Source organism: Chiloscyllium plagiosum, unplaced genomic scaffold (genome assembly GCF_037043375.1).
Source record: "Chiloscyllium plagiosum isolate Xiang-an unplaced genomic scaffold, Cpla_swu_hap1 HiC_scaffold_25, whole genome shotgun sequence".
Taxonomy (NCBI): Eukaryota; Metazoa; Chordata; class Chondrichthyes; order Orectolobiformes; family Hemiscylliidae; genus Chiloscyllium; species Chiloscyllium plagiosum.
Genome location: NW_028270163.1, coordinates 24402653 through 24422948, shown reverse-complemented (window position 1 = coordinate 24422948; position 20296 = coordinate 24402653). Strand labels below are relative to the sequence as shown.

The window sequence follows — 20296 nt, the reverse complement described above, 5'->3', positions numbered from 1 at the left end:
GTTTTGAAGCAATGTCGATGTTTGCATCAACAGGATCCATAGCTTAGATTATTTTACACCTGGATGGAACTTGTTTATCACCAATACTTTTGTGCAGGTGACACTTGTATACTGAAGTGATGAAATTAGCTACTGTGATATTTTACAATAGTTGGCTTTTGAATTTCTGATGAATATTGAATACATGGAAGGTATTGCAAATGTTTAAATGTTAAGTTCCTTGTGTTTGAAAATGCAGGAACTTGTATTATGCGAGCCCCCCCCCAAATTACTCTTATCTATGTACCAATGTGTTGAGTAAATTTCAAGTCACTCCTGTTGAATTTGTTAGTAATATTTGAGGCTCCATCACTTGTTTTAACATAATGTTGGTTGATGTTGAATCACAGAGAATCAGAAGATTCACATCAAATGCTGTCTGGAATGACCAAGAGTGAGGATGATGGTAAGTCAGTCCACTGTTAATTTTACTAGTTGGATCTGGACTGAATTTTTGTGCTCGAGTGAAAATATCCAACATGGAGAGTGTGGTGCTGGAAAAGCACAGTAGGTCAGGCAGCATCCGAACAGCTGGAGAATCATGTTTAGAGCATAAGCGTCAATTTCTTCTGCACCTCAGATGCTGCCTGACCTCCTGTGCTTTTCCAGTACCCCACACTCGACTCTGATCTCCAGCTCTCCCTTTTTCCTGAAAATATCCAAAGACAAACTGTAGATGACAGGTAGACTATCTTTGTGATACTGTAGCTGGCAGCAAATCTATTACAATCTTAACATCGGTGATTCTTGCTGTCATACTTGTTTCTTGGCCTTTCTCCCTCTCTCTCTTTCTTTTTCTCGCTTTTTTTCTTTTTCCCCTCTTTTCTCCCTCTCTCCCTCCCCCTCCCCCTCCCCCTCCCCCCCTCTTCCCCTCCCCCCCTCTTCCCCTCCCCCCCTCTTCCCCTCCCCCCCTCTTCCCCTCCCCCCCCTCTTCCCCTCCCCCCCTCTTCTCCTCCCCCCCTCTTCTCCTCCCCCCCCCCCTTCTCCTCCCCCCCCTCTCTCCTCCCCCCCCTCTTCCTCCTCCCCCCCTCTCTCCTCCCCCCCCTCTTCTCCTCCCCCCCCCTCTTCTCCTCCCCCCCCCTCTTCTCCTCCCCCCCCCTCTTCTCCTCCCCCCCCCTTCTCCTCCCCCCCCCTCTTCTCCTCCCCCCCCCTCTTCTCCTCCCCCCCCCTCTTCTCCTCCCCCCTCTTCTCCTCCCCCCTCTTCTCCTCCCCCCCTCTTCTCCTCCCCCCTCTTCTCCTCCCCCCTCTCTCCTCCCCCCTCTTCTCCTCCCCCCCCCTTCTCCTCCCCTCCCTTCTCCTCCCCCCCCTTCTCCTCCCCCCCTCTCCTCCCCCCCCCCTTCTCCTCCCCCCCCCCCCTTCTCCTCCCCCCCCCCCTTCTCCTCCCCCCCCCCCTTCTCCTCCCCCCCCCTTCTCCTCCCCCCCCCTTCTCCTCCCCCCCCCTTCTCCTCCCCCCCCCTTCTCCTCCCCCCCCCTTCTCCTCCCCCCCCTTCTCCTCCCCCCCTTCTCCTCCCCCCCTTCTCCTCCCCCCCCTTCTCCTCCCCCCCCCTCTCTCCTCCCCCCCCTTCTCCTCCCCCCCCCTTCTCCTCCCCCCCCCTTCTCCTCCCCCCCTTCTCCTCCCCCCCTTCTCCTCCCCCCCCTTCTCCTCCCCCCCTTCTCCTCCCCCCCCTTCTCCTCCCCCCCCCTTCTCCTCCCCCCCCCTTCTCCTCCCCCCCCTTCTCCTCCCCCCCCCTTCTCCTCCCCCCCCTTCTCCTCCCCCCTTCTCCTCCCCCCCTTCTCCTCCCCCCCCTTCTCCTCCCCCCCCTTCTCCTCCCCCCCCCTTCTCCTCCCCCCCCCTTCTCCTCCCCCCCTTCTCCTCCCCCCCTTCTCCTCCCCCCCCTTCTCCTCCCCCCCCTTCTCCTCCCCCCCCCTTCTCCTCCCCCCCCTTCTCCTCCCCCCCCCTTCTCCTCCCCCCCCCTTCTCCTCCCCCCCCCTTCTCCTCCCCCCCCTTCTCCTCCCCCCCCTTCTCCTCCCCCCCTTCTCCTCCCCCCCCCTTCTCCTCCCCCCCCCCCTTCTCCTCCCCCCCCCCCCCCCTTCTCCTCCCCCACTTCTCCTCCTCCCCCCCCTTCTCCTCCTCCCCCCTTCTCCTCCTCCCCCCCCTTCTCCTCCTCCCCCCCCTTCTCCTCCTCCCCCCCCTTCTCCTCCTCTCCCCCCCTTCTTCTCCTCCTCTCCCCCCCTTCTTCTCCTCCTCTCCCCCCCCCTTCTCTCCTCCTCTCCTCCCCCCCTTCTTCTCCTCCTCTCCTCCCCCCCTTCTTCTCCTCCTCTCCCTCCCCCCTTCTTCTCCTCCTCTCCCCCCCCCCCTCTTCTCCTCCTCTCCCCCCCCCCCCCTCTTCTCCTCCTCTCCCCCCCCCCTTCTCCTCCTCTCCCCCCCCCCTTCTCCTCCTCTCCCCCCCCCTCTTCTCCTCCTCTCCCCCCCCCTCTTCTCCTCCTCTCCCCCCCCCCCCTCTTCTCCTCCTCTCCCCCCCCCCCCCTTCTCCTCTCCTCCTCTCCCCCCCCCCCCCTTCTCCTCCTCTCCCCCCCCTCTTCTCCTCCTCTCCCCCCCCCCCTTCTCCTCCTCTCCCCCCCCCCCCCTCTTCCTCCTCTCCCCCCCCCCCCCCCCCCCTCTTCTCCTCCTCTCCCCCCCCCCTTCTCCTCCTCTCCCCCCCCCTCTTCTCCTCCTCTTCCCCCCCCCTCTTCTCCTCCTCTCCCCCCCCCCCCCTCTTCTCCTCCTCTCCCCCCCCCCCTTCTCCTCCTCTCCCCCCCCCTCTTCTCCTCCTCTTCCCCCCCCCTCTTCTCCTCCTCTCCCCCCCCCCCCTCTTCTCCTCCTCTCCCCCCCCCCTTCTCCTCCTCTCCCCCCCCTCTTCTCCTCCTCTTTCCCCCCCCCCCCCTTCTCCTCCTCTCCCCCCCCCCCCCCTTCTCCTCCTCTCCCCCCCCCCCCCTCTTCTCCTCCTCTCCCCCCCCCCCTCTTCTCCTCCTCTCCCCCCCCCCCCTCTTCTCCTCCTCTCCCCCCCCCCCCCTCTTCTCCTCCTCTCCCCCCCCCCCCTTCTCCTCCTCTCCCCCCCTTCTTCTCCTCCTCTCCCCCCCCCTCTTCTCCTCCTCTCCCCCCCCCCCCTCTTCTCCTCCTCTCCCCCCCCCTCTTCTCCTCATCTCCCCCCCCCTTCTCCTCCTCTCCCCCCCCCTCTTCTCCTCCTCTCCCCCCCCCCCCCCTCTTCTCCTCCTCTCCCCCCCCCCCCTCTTCTCCTCCTCTCCCCCCCCCCTTCTCCTCCTCTCCCCCCCCTCTTCTCCTCCTCTCCCCCCCCCTCTTCTCCTCCTCTCCCCCCCCCTCTCCCCCTCCTCTCCCCCCCCCTCTTCTCCTCCCCCCCCCCCTCTTCTCCTCCCCCCCCCCTCTTCTCCTCCCCCCCCCCCTCTTCTCCTCCCCCCCCCTCTTCTCCTCCCCCCCCCCCCTCTTCTCCTCCCCCCCCCCTCTTCTCCTCCCCCCCCCCCTTCTCCTCCCCCCCCCTCTTCTCTCCCCCCCCTCTCCTCCTCTCTTTCCCCCCCCCCCCCCCCCCCCTTCTCTTCCTCTTCCTCTTCCTCTTCCTCTCATTCACTTCCTGACTGTTACTGGCTTGCTTAACCTCTAGAATATTGAACAATGCTGAGGGCAGGAGGTATTTGGTTTTGAACATGAGAAATCCTTTTAAACAAAAAGACAGATGTGACTTCATAATCAAATAGCTTGTACTGAATTTTTTTTGTGCATATACAAATTTCAGATTTTCATGGTATAATGTTGGTTGATAAACAGATCTTGTTTCACATGCTTAATTGATCCAAAATTTCTTTCAGTAAGGAAAACAGCAGAGATCATGGAGCATGCACTGCTTAACGATGAGAGTAAGTACAGTCACTTTTAGATTTTTTCCAGATTGTGTTTATATGAGTGCTTCTGGCCCACTTTGGAGGTTCTGGTGGGGATGTAAGAGCATACCCCACTATTGGAGTTCGTGATTATTTTGATTTTGTTTTAACTATACAGTTTTTTTTGTTTGTTTGTTTACTTTTTAGGAGTTTTATTGGAAATTCAGAGCACGCTCGAGTCTGACTCAGCTCTAACTGACAGATTGTAGGTATTGCTACTGGGACAGTATGGGGTAAGAGGATGAAGGGGTTGGGGAATGCTGGAGCTGGGAGGGAGTGCTGGAAGAGGAAGGATATGATTGGGGGAAGGGCGAAGTGGAGCTGCGGCATCGGCAACATAAAGGTTGGAAGATCTGGGGAACAGGTGTGGGATGGGAGAAATGTGCAACAAAGGCCTTGACATTTGCAGCTTCCCAATGCAATAGGTGCCCAGAGATCAGATGGAGGTGGGTTTTTTAAACTTGTAATTTTAAGAGTTTAATCCTCAATATGGAGAGATTTCAACTTTGTGTTGCAGGAGTTTTGGACACCTGGACAGAAACTCCAAAAATTCAACTGGGATACAAACTCCAAAGCAGAGGATGATTAATGGAGGTTGGTACAGTCAGGAAAAAAAGTGACTCTTTTTGTGATTTATAAATGTTACCTCCGATTTGAACAGTTTCCCAACACTTAGCTTTTATGACTTAGTCACACAGCACAGAAACAGACCCTTTTTGGTCCAGTTCATCCATGTTGGTCAACCTGAACTGAACTAGTCCAATTTGCCTGCATATCCCTCAAAACCCTTCCTATTAATTTTACCTGTCCAAATGTCTTTTAAATGATGTAGATGCAATTGTACTTGCCTCTACCACATCCTCTGGTAGCTCTTTCCATATACACACCACCCTCTGTGGAAAATGTTGCCCTTCACGTTCCTTTTAATTCTTTCCCCTCTGACTGCCCTACCCTTGGAAAAAGACCTTGTCTATTCACCTTATCTATGCCTCTCATTTATAAATCTCGATAAGGTCACCCCTCCTGACTCCAACATTCCAGAGGAAGAAGGTCTCAGCCTCTCCTTGTAACTCAAACTCTCCAATTCTGGCAGCAGCCTTTCGTAATTTTTTTTTCTGTACCCTTTTTTCTAGTTTAGCAACTTCCTTCCTATAGCCAGGAGACCAGAATTGTATGCAGTTTTCTAAAAGTGGCCTCAGCAATGTCCTTGCACAGCTGTAACGTGATGTCCCAATTCCTATACTCAATGCACTGACCATTAAAATGCCAACATTCCCATTCTGCCTACTGGTGCTGTCACTTTCAAGAAGCGATGAACCTGCACCCCTAGGTCCACATTCAACAACCATTAACTGTATAAGGCTTGCCCTGGTTTGCCTTGCCAAAATACAACACATCACATTTGTCTACAAATTAAACTGCATCTGTCAATACTCGGCCTATTGGCACCTCTGATCGACATCTCATTCTATTCTTCGATAACCTTCACTGTCCTCCAATGCCACCAATTTTGCAGTCATCTGAAAACTTAGTAACCATATTTTCTCTATTCTCATCCAAATTGTTGTTGCAATAGTGGACCCAGAACTGATCCTTGTGGCCTACTCTGGTCACAGGTCTCCAATCTGAATAACGACCCTCTACCAACATCTGTCTCTCATCCCATGTAATCTAACTGTACTAACCAGTGTACTAGATGTCCACCTAGACAACATATTTCACTCTGCCTTCATCTACCTTCTTGGTACCATCTTAAACTCTCAAGTTAGTGAAACACAATTTCCCATGCATAAAGCCATGCTGACCATACCTAACCAGTCCTTGCTTTTCCAAATGCATGTAAATCCTGTCTCAATCCCCTCCAACAACTTGCCTGCCACTGACGTCAGACTCAACATGTCTGTTCTTCCCAAACCCTTCCTTACCACCTTTCTTCAACAATATCATAACATTAGCCACCCTCTCATCTTCTGGCATCCTACTTGTGACTTATGATACAAATATCTCCGCAAAGGGTCCTGCAGTCTCCTCCCGAGCTTTCCACAATGTTCTCTGAACACCTGATCAAGTACTAGAGATTTTTCTACCCTAACTTATGTTTTAAAACCACCAGCACCACCACCTCCTTAATTGTGAACTCTTTTCAAGATATCATTATTTATTTTCCCAGCTTCCATGTCGTTCTCCACAATAAATACTTGCCCTTAAAAATTGCCCTTAATTATACATGTAGAATCTCTTTACATTCTCCTTAATCTTATATGCCAAAGCTATCATGTGTCATTTTTTGCCCTCCTGATCGCACCGATACAGCACCGATATTCTCCCTTAAGTGTACTCCTAGTCCCCTGATACTCCAGGGATTCATTTGATCCTAACTGTCTGCACCTAGCATGTGCCTCTTTTTTTTTCCTTGACCACAACTTCAATGTCCCTAGTCATCCACTGTTCCCTAAATCTTGCAGCCATGTCTTTCACACTAACATGCTGTCCTTGAACTCCTTGTTACCTTATTTTTGAAAGCCTTCCACATGCTAGACACCCCTTTATCTGCAAACAGCTTCCCCAATCAACTTTTGAAAGTTCCTGTCTAATACCATTTAAAATTGGCCTTACTCCAATTCAGAATTTAACTTTTGGATCTGGTCTATCCTTTTCCATCACTATTTTGAAGCTAATAAAGTAGTGGTCCAAAGTGCTCCCCCACTAATACCTCCATCAACTGCTGTGCCTATTTTCCCAAGAGAAGGTTGAGTTGTGCTCCTTCTCTAGTCGGTACATTCACCTATTGAATAAGAGAATTTTTTTGAACAAACTTAAATTCCTACCCATCCAAGCCTTTTTACACTATGGCAGTGTCAGTTTGTTTGGAAAGTTAAAATCCCCTACCTATTATTCTTGCAGATATCTGACCACTCCCTGGAAGATTCTGATTGTCAACCCTATCTATGCATCTCATAATTTATAGACCTCTATCAAGTCTCCCCTTAGCCTATTTCACCCCAGAGCAAACAACCCAAGTTTTTCTAGCCTTTTCTCATACCCTCTAGTCCAGGCAGCATCCTGGTAAACCTCTTCTGCATTCTGTCCAAAGCCTCCACATCCTTCCTATTGAACACAACACGACAAGTGTGGCCTAACCAAAACCTTATAAAGCTGGAACGTGATATCCTGACTCTTGTATTCCTTTCCCCAACCAATAAAGGTAAGCATGCCGTATGGTGCCTTCACTCTATGGCCACTGTCAGGGAGCTTTGGACTTGAACACCAAGATCCCTCCTGTATATCCAGGCTGTTCAGGGTCCTTCCATTAACTCTCTGTACTTCTACTTCACATGTGATTTCCCATAATGCAGTGCCTCACACTTACCCAGATTAAAGTCCATCTTCACCCACATTTGAAACTGATATCTTGCTGTATTCTTTGACAATATTCTATATAACATCCACTGCTCTACCCTCACTGTTAATCTTTATCACCTCAAAATTCAATCAAGTTAGTAATATATCTGCCCTATCTTCCTATTCCTATATTCAGTCCTGTTGTAGCAGGAATAAATCACTGCCCTTGAGGTCCTGGTTTTAACCTGCCAAATTTCTTTTTATTCTTTCGCTCGCTCTCGCTCTCACTCACTCACTCACTCACTCACTCACTCACTCACTCACTCACTCACACACACACACACACACACACACACACACACACACACACACACACTCTCTCTCTCTCTCTCTCTCTCTCTCTCTCTCTCTCTCTCTCTCTCTCTCTCTCTCTCTCTCTCTCTCTCTCTGAACCCTATCCCTTCCTCTACTTGTCATTGGCATCAGTGTGCACAAGGACCTCCATCTGCTCACTCTTTCCCTTTTTAAGAATTTGCTGCAGCTGCTGTGAGACACATATGACTCTGGCACCAGAGATGCAACACACCATCTGGATGTCGTCATAACCAAAAGATCTGTGGATACTGTAAATCAGAAACAAAATCAAACTTCTTGATGTTATGCCTATCTGTGCCCCTGACCAAAGTCCCCAATCACAATCAATTGCTTGGACCTTGACTATCCCTCTGAAGAGCAAAATCAATGACAGAGCCAAAGATCTGGCCTCTTACACTGACACATCTGCGGTGTGACCACCTCCCTGCCTCTTATCTGTCATACTTCCTTGTTCCTTTAAACTCCTCCATGCCTCCAAGTGATCCATGTGGTCTGATACTGTGTTTTGCTGTGGCACCTCTGCAGTCATAGTCGTCTGGGACAGTCAATTGCTCCCTGATCTCCTTAACTGCAAATCAGACATTTTTAAAGAAGTATCTCATCACTGTTTTACAGATGGATTTTATTTTTCAAACAAGTCCCCATGCAAATGTAATCAGGAAGCTTTTTTTTTTGTCCCAGACCAGATCTGCTATCCATCCACCCCAAAGTTGTTTCCTTTCTCCACTTCCCAGGGCCTTCAATCTCTGCTCAAGATCTCCGGAAAGGAGGAACCTCACCTGAGGATTCCTGCCAGAAGGAGTGGCAAAGATCAGCAATTGCCAACCTCCACTCCTTTATTGTTTCAGTCAGTTCAGATGGATGCAATTGCTGTGTCTTTTATGATGAACTGAATTATGAAGCAGTTTTGATTGTGAATGTTTTTTTTTTCTTTGTGAACAGATTGACAGTGATGCTGATGGGAGAACTCTGCTTTGTGCCATAACACTACATGTCCTACTGTTGGAGGAGGGGTCCCATTAGGAGAAGACTGCTCCATGAGACAGATGGCAACTTGGGAAGATGCCAGATCATTTAGTGCCTAATTCACTATTGTCCTGCTTCAACCCTTCCATGGAATATTTTTCTCATTTCTTTTCTGTCTCTTTGCACAGTCACTGAATGTGATGGATTTTAATTAAATAACTGCCTGGGTGCAAATAGTTTTAATAGGGGAGCTTTATACCACTATCTGGTTTTTATATGGTTTTAGATATTTCTGAGGGAGTTCTCATACATTAAGTGGAAATGAAAATGTAGAAATAATTTTTAAATTACAGAACATTTAGTGATATTTAATATATATGTATAATTTAGTTCCTGGTGGCTGCTGTAATTGTTTTACCTAGTCTAGTATACATTGAGGAAATATTTTCATACTTTTGAATGGTTTTAGTCTGTAAAGGTGCTCCTCCTGGAGTCTATTTTTGTAGCCAATCATGTCAGTAGGAACCTAATGAAATGCCACTGCAAACACTACTCTACTGAATGATAAATTAAACCATTTTCACATGAACTTTTAAATTTGTATTTATTTATGCCATATCTAAGTTGTACTAGCTTCTATCATCATTTTCTGGATTGTTTATTTTGACACCTGAAGATTTAATTTGAGGTCTCTGCAATATTGTAATTAGATTTCATTGTCAGGGCAGGACTTGTACACCCATATTAGGACTACTCTCCCTCTCTTCCTCTTTTAGCTTCCCCCTCCCTCCACTCCCCCATCCCTTATGAGTGTGATGGATACTCCTCACTTGCCTGGATGAGTGAAGCCCTGAAGAAACTTAACACCATCTAAGCCATCTTGATTGACACCACATCCACTCCCTCAACCACCGATACTCAGAAATAGCACAGCGTACCAGCCACTGCAGTAATTCACCAAGGCTACTTAGCAGCATCTTCCAAACCCAAGATTATTTCATCTCTAAAGATCGGAACATCAACAACCAACTAATTTGCTCTACAAGCCACTTGCCATCCCAACTTGGATATATATCATAATTTCATTGTCACTGGGTCAAAATCTGAACACTCCCTAATTATGTTGTGTATCTACTTATAGTACATGGACTGCAGTGGTTCAAGAAGGCAGCTCACCATCACCTTTTAAGGTCAACTAGGGAAAGGCAATATATGCCGACCCAGCTGTTGATGCCTGCAACATTATCAGTGAATTTTTTAAAGTATTATGTCTTTGTTCTCAAGATACACAGAATGCATCCCAAGAAAAATTAAAAGACAAAAGAAACTGAAGAACCTAACCTCAATCATCTGAAGAAAATGTATAGAGGGAAAACTAATGGGACTACAAGCTGACAAGCTTCCCCTGTGAAGGGCTTATGTTTGAAACATCGACTCTCTTGCTCCTCTGATGCTGCCTGACCAGCTGTACTTTTTCAGCATCACACTCTTTGATTCTGATCTCCATCTGCAGTCCTTACATTCTCCAAGCCCTGCCCCAACGCACCCGGAATTGATGGCTATATCAGCGAAGATTAAGTCACTGCAGAAATGCAGATTTATTAAATAGGAACTTAGAAAATTTCCTGCAGTCTGAAAAGGCCTCAGGAAGTTGGTGGTATTTGCAATATAATATTTGTTTGAAGAAATGGGCAGGGTGGGGAGACTGAACAGAAATGGATGGATTAGGCTAGCTGCACTGTTGAGAAAATGTATATTGTTATTAAGGCAGTAATTTGATTTTTAGAAATTGTGTGATAGAGGGAAATGTCTGACAAATGTCAAGTTTTCTTAGGATGTTTGGTTGAAGGAAAGTAATAGATATAATTGATTTGGGTTTTCAAAATACTTTCAATAAGTTGTCATGTGTTAAGTGATATTTGCATGAAGATATCATCGACTAATGAACTGAAGATATCGAGTCAGGATAAGTGGGTCATTTTCAACTTGGCAAACTAGAATTAGTAGAGTGCCACAAGGATTAGTGTTCAGATCTTAATAGGAACAGATGTAGATATTTATAATCTATATCAATGACTTCGATGAAGGGGCTGACTACATTACGATGGAATTTGCTGAAAATAGAAAGGTAGGAAATCAAGTTTGAGGAGAATACAGTCAGCAAAGGGATCTTGATTGTGAATGGGTAAACAAATTGGCAGTGAATAACATGAGAAAATGTGGAATTGTCTCCTTTGACATCCTATAGATGGAGTGATGGTAATGTCATTGGACTAGTAATCACAAGGGACTGGTTAATTCTCTGGGGGTTTGGGTTCAAATCTTTCTAAGGGAGCTGGTGTAATTAAAATTTGATGTTCAATTTAATAGCATGTATACTTAGTGACAATGCAGGGTAGGATATTAACACATTCAGAGGGATCTTGGGGTGCTTGCCCACAAATTCCTGAAGGTGGCAGGGTATATTAAGGCATATTAGAAACTTGCCCTTTATCAGCCAAGATTATAACAGCAGGGACATTGGCCACAGCTGGAATGATGTGTGCCATTCCAGTCATTGCAATATCAAAGGATGTGTTTGCATTGGCAAGAGAGGATTTACCAAGATGTTTCCAGGAATGGAGTCTTTAGCTATGAACAGAGGCTGGATAAGTTCAGGTTGTTTTCTTTGGAGCAGAGAAGGTTGAGAGGGGGCCTGATCGAAGTGTATAAGATTGAAGGGGAAGGAGAGGGTGGATAGAGAACAGATGTTCTCCTTAGTCAAGGGTCAATAATAAGGAGGCACACTTAAGGTGGCAGGCAGGAAGATTAAAGGAATGTTGAGGAAAAACTCTTCTTCCAGAGGATGGGGTGGTGGTGTTGGGCTTCTGAGGGGGTATTTGAGGCTAATAATGTCAATTTTTAAAAAGTACTTGGATTAACACTGCCATAATATTTGAAGGTATGGGTCTAGTACTGGAAGTGGGACAAATGGAGATTTACTGTAGTTTTGGTGGGACAGACTTGATAGATCAAGGGCCTCTTCTGTACTATGATTAATGTGATTCCTGTGCAGCAATCATGTAATGTTGGGAAGTAGTGTAGGTTGGTTAGCTCAGTTGGCTGGGCATTTGGTATGCAATGTATAGTGACGTTAATGATTTGAATTTGTTTCGCCAACTCCAGCTCCACAGCTCTCACCCAAACACACTCCCTCCTCAATCCCCAAGCATCTCTTCAGCTTCAACGAAAGCTCTTAAGACTGTTGCATACATTTCGTAATTGTGGAAATACTGCATTACTGTTAAGTATATGCCTGGAATTTGAAGGCATGCATAGGAGTGAATGTGCCTGTCTGTATGTGAAGTGATCGAATAAACGTAGTCAACTAGCAATCTAATTGGTGATTTATGTTTAATGGGTTTGCTGTGTAGGCAGGAAAATGGCGTTACAAACAAACTATACAATTGCAAGTTGTAAACGGCAAACTTTGGCATAGATCGCTTCTGAGAAAGGTTCCACAAATCTTAAACTTTAACTCTGTTCTCTCCCCGCAGATATTGTCCGATATGCTGAGTTTTCCCAGCAATTTCTGCTTTCCAGCATCCGCAGTTCTTTGGCTCTTTTTGGCACAGATTTGAGGTCCTGCTTCTGTGCTGCATGATGGAGAAAGCATTGCAGTCTAAAAGACCAAAATAAATATTTGTAAGTTTACCTTAAGATCTAGAGGCTGCAATCGCATTCGAGTAAGGTGAGGGATGAGGAGAGGCAACTGAGGTTGGTATAGAGAAATCTGAGACCAGAGTGATTGGGGTCTGGGCGTGGTCTAGAGTGGAAGAGACAGTGAGCCGTCGTACTTTGAATACTATAACTGCATGCTGGGCTGCAAATACTTCAAAAAAAACAGAGAAATATTGAGTGTTCAATACCTCACATTCAAAAGACAGAATAAGTATCGGTTAAAATTAATCCGAAAGATGGAAATATTCCAACGAGATAAGCAGTAAAAGCAGCGAATCAGCAGATGAGATTTAAATTGATTTGCAGCCAGCATTTCCCATTAGAGACTGAACTTTGGAGTTGCGTTTGATATTGAGTATTCATAATGGAGAGACGAATCTTTGCAATCTCCCTCTTCCTCGTGGCTTTTTTTGCCCCTGGAATCTTGGTGAGTCGTTAAATCTAAGATCAGGATTGGGGTGTGGGGATAGATTCGAAAATGATTGCTTTGTTACTTGATGGTTAAACACTTCATGGGCTAACAGTGCGTAGTTAGCACCATGATCCGTGTTTGACCCAATGAGTATTGCCTTTGGCCTTTACTGTCTCCCTTGATGCTGTCTTCTGTCATTATTTAGCCATTGTTAATGTTTACCTTTGTTCCCTCCGTTGGTGTTTAATTACTGCCGCTGTTTTAATCTCTGGGGTTTTTACTTAACCAATAGCGACGACGTTTTTTATACACCCTGAGGATATTTTCCCCCATCGCTGTTTACCCTCTATTCACACCCGGCAGCGTTTACACACGGTTGCAGTTTACCCCGTGAATAACTAATCCCTGTGGGTGTTTCCTGCTATCGTTGTTTATCCGAAGTAACCGTTTGTCCTTTGTTTATTTGCTCTTGCACGTTTATTTGCTCCCTGTCAGTGTTTACCCCTTCTGGTTACCCGCCCCTTTGGTACTTGCTGTCTGCGCCCAATTTTCCCCTTGTTTTCTTTCGCAGGCGGGGGTCTGTAACATGACTGGACTTTGGCAGAACGACCTGGGCTCCGTCTTAAACCTGAATGAGATTGAGAATTATAAATTGAAAGGAAAGTTCTTGACTGCAGTCGAGGCTGCCAAGGGTGAAGCTGGATCCGACCGACGAGCCCGAGTGATTGGTATCAAGAACAATGGGAAAGAGCCAACATTCAGCATGTCTGTAGCGTGGGCTGGAGGTAACACCCAGGAACAGATACAGAAACACCAGCATGTGAAATAATGTTTAGAAATGAATTACCTCTAAGTTAATTAGCTCAATTATTGGTCACTCAATTTAGTGTCAGTGTAAATACATCGTTATTAAATAATGGGAATTAACTCCTTACTAAAGCACCAATCATTATTAACTCTTAACACTGAATAACCACAGCGTTAAAGCGCCCAATATTTATTATCCCTATATCGAGGAACAACTAATGTTAATGAATACCCAATAATTAAATAAAAACCAGAAGAACTGCAGAGGCTGTAAATCAGAAACAAAAACAAGTTGCTGGAAAAGCTCAGGGTAGCATCTGTGCAGAGAAATTGGGGTTAACGTTTCCGGTCCCGTGACCTTTCCTCAGTCTGAGGAAGTGTCAGTGGACCCGAAAGGTTGAGTTTGATTTCTCTGCACACATGCTGCGCCTGCTGAGCTTTTCCAGCAACTTGTGTTTTTGTACCCAATAATTAAATCCCACAAATTAATAGTATTAATTAATTCTTAACTTCAAGTTAAACACACCTCTATATATTTATTAGCTGTTCAACTGCAATGCCATTTAAAAGTTACAAGAGAAATTAAAGGTAACAACAGCCATCTTTCATGGTGTGATCAAATACTGAGTGGACTTCTATGCTACTGTTCAAATTCACTACCCTTATTATCCTCTTTCAGGGAATGTTGTACCTCTTATTATTTTCCCCTCCCTGCTTCAGTATAGTTTAGCAAATATCTGAGTGAGAATACTTAATGAGAGTGATCACCATACCATAGGGTTTGGATTGAAAATTGAGAAGAACCAGGAAAAAAAACATTGTAAAAGTTCTTTATTGGAGCAGGAGTAATTTTGTTGCAGTGAGAAGGGATTTAGCCAGGATAAAATAGAATCATAAGATTGATTGTGGGGGGCAAACCGTACTAGCATAATAGATGATCTTTAAGTAGGAGATGTTTCAGGTACAGGTGAGATGCATTCCAACCAAAGGGAAGACAAGGGGAACCGAAGCCAAAGCTGCTTCATTTAATAGTGTTAGTGTCAACATGGATTTTTAAAAAATGGCTTCATAACAAAGTGTTAAAGTGCTATTTTTCAAACTGGAGGGTGGTTAACAGTGGTGTTCCCTTAGTGTCAAAGCCAAGACCACTATTTTTGTTCACATTATTTAAGTTACTTGGATATTGAATCACAGTAAAATTTCAATTTGCCAATGATCCCAAACTTGGAGGTGCAGCAAATACTGTTACAATCAATTGCAACAGGACATAGACTAGCAGAATAGGCAGACAAACAGCAGATGGAATTAAGCACAGAAGTATGAGAATGCATTTTGGCAAAAGGATAGGAAAAAAAATATATAAGTCAAGGCATAATAAGTATACAGGAACAAAGGGACTGAGGTTAATGTGCATAAATCACTGAAGCTGACAGGATAAATTAATAAAGTCGTTAGCAAAGCACATGGAATCTTCATAAGGTAGAGGCATTAAGCACAAAAGTCTGGAAGTTATGCATGACTGTAAAGAGATACTATCTTGTTATTTTCAGGTTCCATTACATCCTGGGTAGGTCAGTGCCTGATCCTGGAAGATGGGCAGCAGATTCTGAGGACTACGTGGCTGTTGAGATCTCCAGCTACCAACCTACTGGAGGATTGGAAAACGACACGGTGAGTCATTAAAGAAACGTATTGATGTATTTATGGTGCAGAAGGAGACAATTCACTTATCATATCTACCTTGGCAAAAAGAAGTGTCATTCAATCTAATCTAATATATTCCAGCTCTTAGTCTGTAGTCTGGTAGGTTATAGTACTTGAGTGTCATGAAGGTTTCTACCTGTACCAACCTTTTGAGACAGTGAATTCATAACCCCAAACCACCCCACCCTGGGTGAAAGGATAACCCTCCTACTCCCCTTAATTCTTCCACTAATTACTTTAAGTCTTTGCCCCAAGGTTATTGAGCTCCTTGCTAATGGAAATAGTTTCTTCCCATTCAGTCTTTCTAGGCCCCATGTTATTTTATCAACCTTGACTAAATCTCCCCATAGCCGCCTCTGTTTGCAAGAAAGTAACCCCAACCAAAGCCATCTCCTCTCACAGCTAAAATTCTCAATTGCCATCATCATCCCCATATATCATCTTTTCCCTAGTTCTGTTTTTGCTGCTAATTCTGACCAATCCACTGATATCTATTTACAGTCTACAGCCTTCTTCCACTACCAATCACATGAATGATCAAATTTTATATCAATTGCAAATTTCTTAATCATGCTTCCTACATCTGAGTCTCTGATTTCTAAATCACAAGCTGCAAGACAACTAGTACTGAGTTCTGGATAAACCCTTTTAGATATATCTGTCCAGTCACAAACCAGCATTGACTATAAACCTTTTATATTTGCCAAATGAGCTAATTTTGGATTCAACATGTCACTTTCTCCATGTGAGTTTATTTTCCTGACTAATCTTCTATGTGAAACAATGGTCAAATGCCATGTAGAATACATTAAAACCCTGTCTTCATCAAGACTTCTTGATATCTCCTCAAAACAAATTCTCAGATTTTGCTTTCCTTTAACAAATCCATGCTGACTGTTTTAATTAATCTGAATCAGTGGCTTTCTAAATGTCTAACTTAAACTTGAATTAATTTGAGTTAATTAGTTCAAAGATTAATGAGTCTGAGAAAAGAAAAAAAACTACTCCTTTCTTAGTTAAGTGGAATGCCCATAATTTTGAAGTTGGTGCCCTCAAGTTCTAATTTTCCCCATCAAAACCAACTTTCTCTCAGCAGTTATACTATCAAGCCCCCTTAGAACCTTTCATATTTCAATAAGCTTATTTCTCATTCTTCTAAACTCTAGGAAATATAGGTCCAATCTGCTCCACGTTGCTCCATAAAGCAGTCCCTTCATTCCCAGTAAGCTGCCAAGTGAAGCTTCATTGAAAGCAATTCATTGTAAGCATAGTTAAAAATCACATGACAACAGATTATCGTCCAACAGCTTTATTTGGTAGCACTAGCTTTTGGAGCACCGCTCCTTCATCAGGTGGTTGTGGAGGTTAAGATCTTGCTCACGGAATTTATAGCCAAAGGAGTCTTGTGTCATACAGTCTGGTGTGATACAGTAATCTTAGATTAAAACTTTGTTTCTTTTTAATGGGATATGTTGGTTTCTGTTCCTTGATATGTCAAAGATACCTTCCTCACAACTTTGATTCTTGCGTACTTTTGTATCATCAGCCAAGTTGTGGCACTTTGTACCATCATTCATATCCCACCTCCCAGACTGATCCCAATTCCACAACAATCTGAAGCCCTCCCACTTTGTGCCATCTCTCCAGCCACACATTTAGTTCCACTAATGTAATATGTTGCTACTTGTTCTGACCTGTCAAGGTTCAGATCTATGTCAGCACTGATCGAGATCTTGAGGATTTTGAAAAGAATTGATAAAGTAGATAGAGAAACGGAAGAGTCTAGGAAAAGATGCCATAACTTCAAAATTCAAGTCAAGTGATTAAGGAACAAATTCAGGGAACAGTTAAAGGAATTAACTCAAACAAAAAAAGCAGATGCTGGAGATCAATTAATAACTTTAAATCCAAGATGAATAGATTGTTGTTAGACAAGGATATTAAAAGATATGGAGCCAAGGTAGGTGGATAGATTTAAGATGTAGATTACCCATACTTTCCTGCAGCCTTGAAGAGCTGAGTGGCCTTCCCAGTTTCCTGTAGAACAGGCTGGCAGAGCTGAATGGCCTCCTCCTGTTCCCATGAAACAGACTTGAGGGATTGAATGGTTTCTTTTGTTTGTGTTTAATAGGCTGAACAAGCTGAATGGCTCATTGGTGTCTGTCCATTCCTACGTAACAGATTTGTGGGACTGGAATGCCTCCTCTTGTTCCTGAATAATTGCCACGAAGGGCTGAATGGTCTCCTGTCCTTGTGTAGCAAGCTGAAGGAGCTGAATAGTATTTTTCTGTTCTTGTGCTGTATGACAGTTGGTAAACCTTTTGCTCACACTTTTGTTTTTGGCTCTCTTAGAATTGGACAAGATACATTCCACCAAATCAATGGGGATATTCCGCAAGGAATCCATCAAAAATCCGTCAATCTTTAGTGCAACACATTGCACCAAGCCTGGATATTTAGTGTAATTGCCATTTCTGAATGGTATTCTCAATAAAATAAAGTAAGAACACGTCTTGTTTGTGTACACTGACAGCGGTATAAACCCTATCTCTCTCAATGTGATTTTGTTTCAGGAGGTTTAAAGTTTAAGTTTAATCCTGTTCTTGTGAAGTTTTTGAAGGCCGGTTCACTAAATGTGGCCCGCTTCAGACAGCAGTATGTCTTAAGGGAAGAAGTCTGTTGATTAGAGGGAATGTAAGTTATTTTATGAATTAATGCTGGAAGCAAATATTTTACTTGTGTACAGTATAGCAAGAAAGAATGCACTGTTGGGCCTGGTTCTTAGAGATTAGGTGGATCTAGTGGCTCTAGTGTCAGCTGGGCGACATTCAGAAGATGGCAATCATTGTACTGTATGATTCATAGTGATGGTTGAGAATGAAATGCAGCAATCCAGAACAAGCAAATTAAATTGGTGGAGGGTGGACTTTAATGGACCAAGAACAAAACTGGACAGGATTGACTGGAACCTTGGGAAAACAGTAACTGAACAATGGGCTCCTTCAAAGAAGAGTGTTTAGGTACAGTTAAGGTATAGTTCCTCAAATGGGAAAGGTAGGACAAACCAATCCAGAGCTCCCTGCATGACAAGAAGATAATTATTTAGATTAGATTACTTAGTGTGGAAACAGACCCTTTGGTCCAACACGTCCACACCGACCTGCCGAAGCGTAACCCACCCAGACCCATTCCTCTACATTTACCCCTTACCTAACACTACGGACAATTTAGCATGGCCAATTCACCTAACCTGCAAATTTTTGGATTGTGGGAGGAAACCGGAGCACCCAGAGGAAACCCACGCAGGCACGGGGAGAATATGCAAACTCCACACACAGTCGCTTTGTTTAAGTTAAAGAAAAATGTGGTCACAAAAGGTGTCAAGTAGAAAGTAAAATTGAAAAGCAAAGAGGAACCATGTGAAAAGACTGGCAGCCAACATGAAAGTGTGTCTCAAAGTTTTCTGTCAGCATATAAATAGTAAAAGCCAGAGTAAGGCTGATTAGGGACAAAAGGGTTTTACACCTGAAGGCAGGGGGTGTGGGTGAGGTGTTAAATGAAAACTTTACATCTGCCCTTAGTGAATAGAGAGATGTTATCCAGGGCATAGTGTCAAAGGAGGAAACTCTCTCATAAAAGGGTTCAAAATTGATTAAAAAGTGTTTGATTGACAGTCGGTACTTAAAGTTGACAAGGCTTTGGAATGGATGAGATGCAAGTGTGGTGCTGGAAAAGCACAGCAGGTCAAGCAGCATCCGAGGAGCAGGAAAATTGATGTTTCGGGCTGGAGCCCTTCATCAGGAATTCTCCTGCTCCTTGGATACTGCCTGACTTGCTGTGCTTTTCCAGCAACACACTCTCAACTCTGATCTCCAGATCTGTAGACCTCACTGTCTCCTAATAGATGAGATGCATCAAGGATATTGAAGGAACTGAGTGGAAATTGTGGGGTGCCTGGCCATAATCCTTCGTCTTTCCTAAACTCAGGAAAGTCCTGTTTAGCTAAAATGGTGGAGTCTATTTTAAAATTTCCAGTTTGTGGGCATCATCCACCTGTTCTTCGTCCCTCATTCCCCATTTCCCCATCAAGATGGTCTTGGTGGCTTTCTGCTTCTTCCTGAAAAGAAGGCCTGAATTGTCCACATCTGCCACCACCCCCCTTTAATTGCTCTCATTGAATCACTATCGACATTCTGGGGGTTAACATTGACCAGGAACTCAACTGGACTTATCAAATAAACACAGTGGCTACAAGAGCTGGTCAGAGGCTAGGAATACTGTGGTGAAAACGTCTGTCCATCATCTACAAGGCATAAGTCAGGAGTGTGATGGTGAAGATCTATGACCCCTCAAGAGGGACCTCTTGGTTCAAGATCAGTCAAAAGAATCGACAAATGCGGTCTATTCAAAAAGCAAGGATCATTAGTTTATTGAATGAAGGTACCTTGACGCAATTCTATCCAGCAACACAGAGATTGAAGCTTCTGGGTTCTGTGGTGAAGTTGTGCAATTACATTTGAAAATTACACATTATTTATGTTTTTTTTAAGAAATAGTACAGCCTTAATTACAAGAAAGACCAATCACATATAATAAGGTGACATGATTTTCAGCAAGTTAATCCAATGATATTTCCTGGGAAAGGGTTCTTAATTACAAGAAATGTCCAATCTCCTGTAATAAGGTGACATGATTGAAGACCGGCTAATCCAATGGTATTCTATGCTAAAAGATATCTTATTAATGTAAATTGTCATGCCATGTTCAAGGTTAGTTCAAATGGTCAATTAATGTGTCAGTATTCCACTTTTGAAAACTCTATTGTCCTCTTATCTTTGAATTTCAGCTTAGTTCTGCAAATCAGCAGTACAGGTTCACAGGCCATTTTATAGTATTATTTTAAATCGAGAAACCATTTTGAGTAAATAAAAATCTACATATAATTGTGCCTAAATTCAAATTTTAGATCCTCAATGGCATACTTCCTAATTTGCCTGACTGATGCAAATCCAACAACAC

General features: G+C 44.6%; 2 protein-coding genes across 6 annotated transcripts in view; both read left to right on the top strand.

Moving 5' to 3' along the window:
• The window catches only part of llgl2 (LLGL scribble cell polarity complex component 2), a 106480-nt gene extending 97257 nt beyond the window's left edge, over nucleotides 1-9223 (top strand). For all 5 annotated transcript variants that reach the window (XM_088000514.1, XM_043714553.2, XM_043714552.2 and 2 more), the window contains exons 23-27: nucleotides 390-445; nucleotides 3880-3927; nucleotides 4099-4156; nucleotides 4469-4545; nucleotides 8611-9223. In XM_088000514.1, coding sequence (XP_087856640.1) covers nucleotides 390-445; nucleotides 3880-3927; nucleotides 4099-4156; nucleotides 4469-4545; nucleotides 8611-8615 — 244 coding nt within the window. In that variant the 3' untranslated portion in view covers nucleotides 8616-9223. The remainder of the gene's footprint in view (nucleotides 1-389; nucleotides 446-3879; nucleotides 3928-4098; nucleotides 4157-4468; nucleotides 4546-8610) is intronic.
• A 3273-nt stretch (nucleotides 9224-12496) lies between these two features.
• avd (avidin) lies at nucleotides 12497-17786 on the top strand. Its single transcript, XM_043714554.2, has 4 exons — nucleotides 12497-12781; nucleotides 13338-13551; nucleotides 15124-15244; nucleotides 17630-17786. The coding sequence occupies exons 1-4, from the start codon at nucleotides 12719-12721 to the stop codon at nucleotides 17703-17705; spliced, it is 474 nt and encodes a 157-aa protein (XP_043570489.2). The 5' UTR covers nucleotides 12497-12718; the 3' UTR covers nucleotides 17706-17786.
• Nucleotides 17787-20296: the final 2510 nt, after the last annotated feature.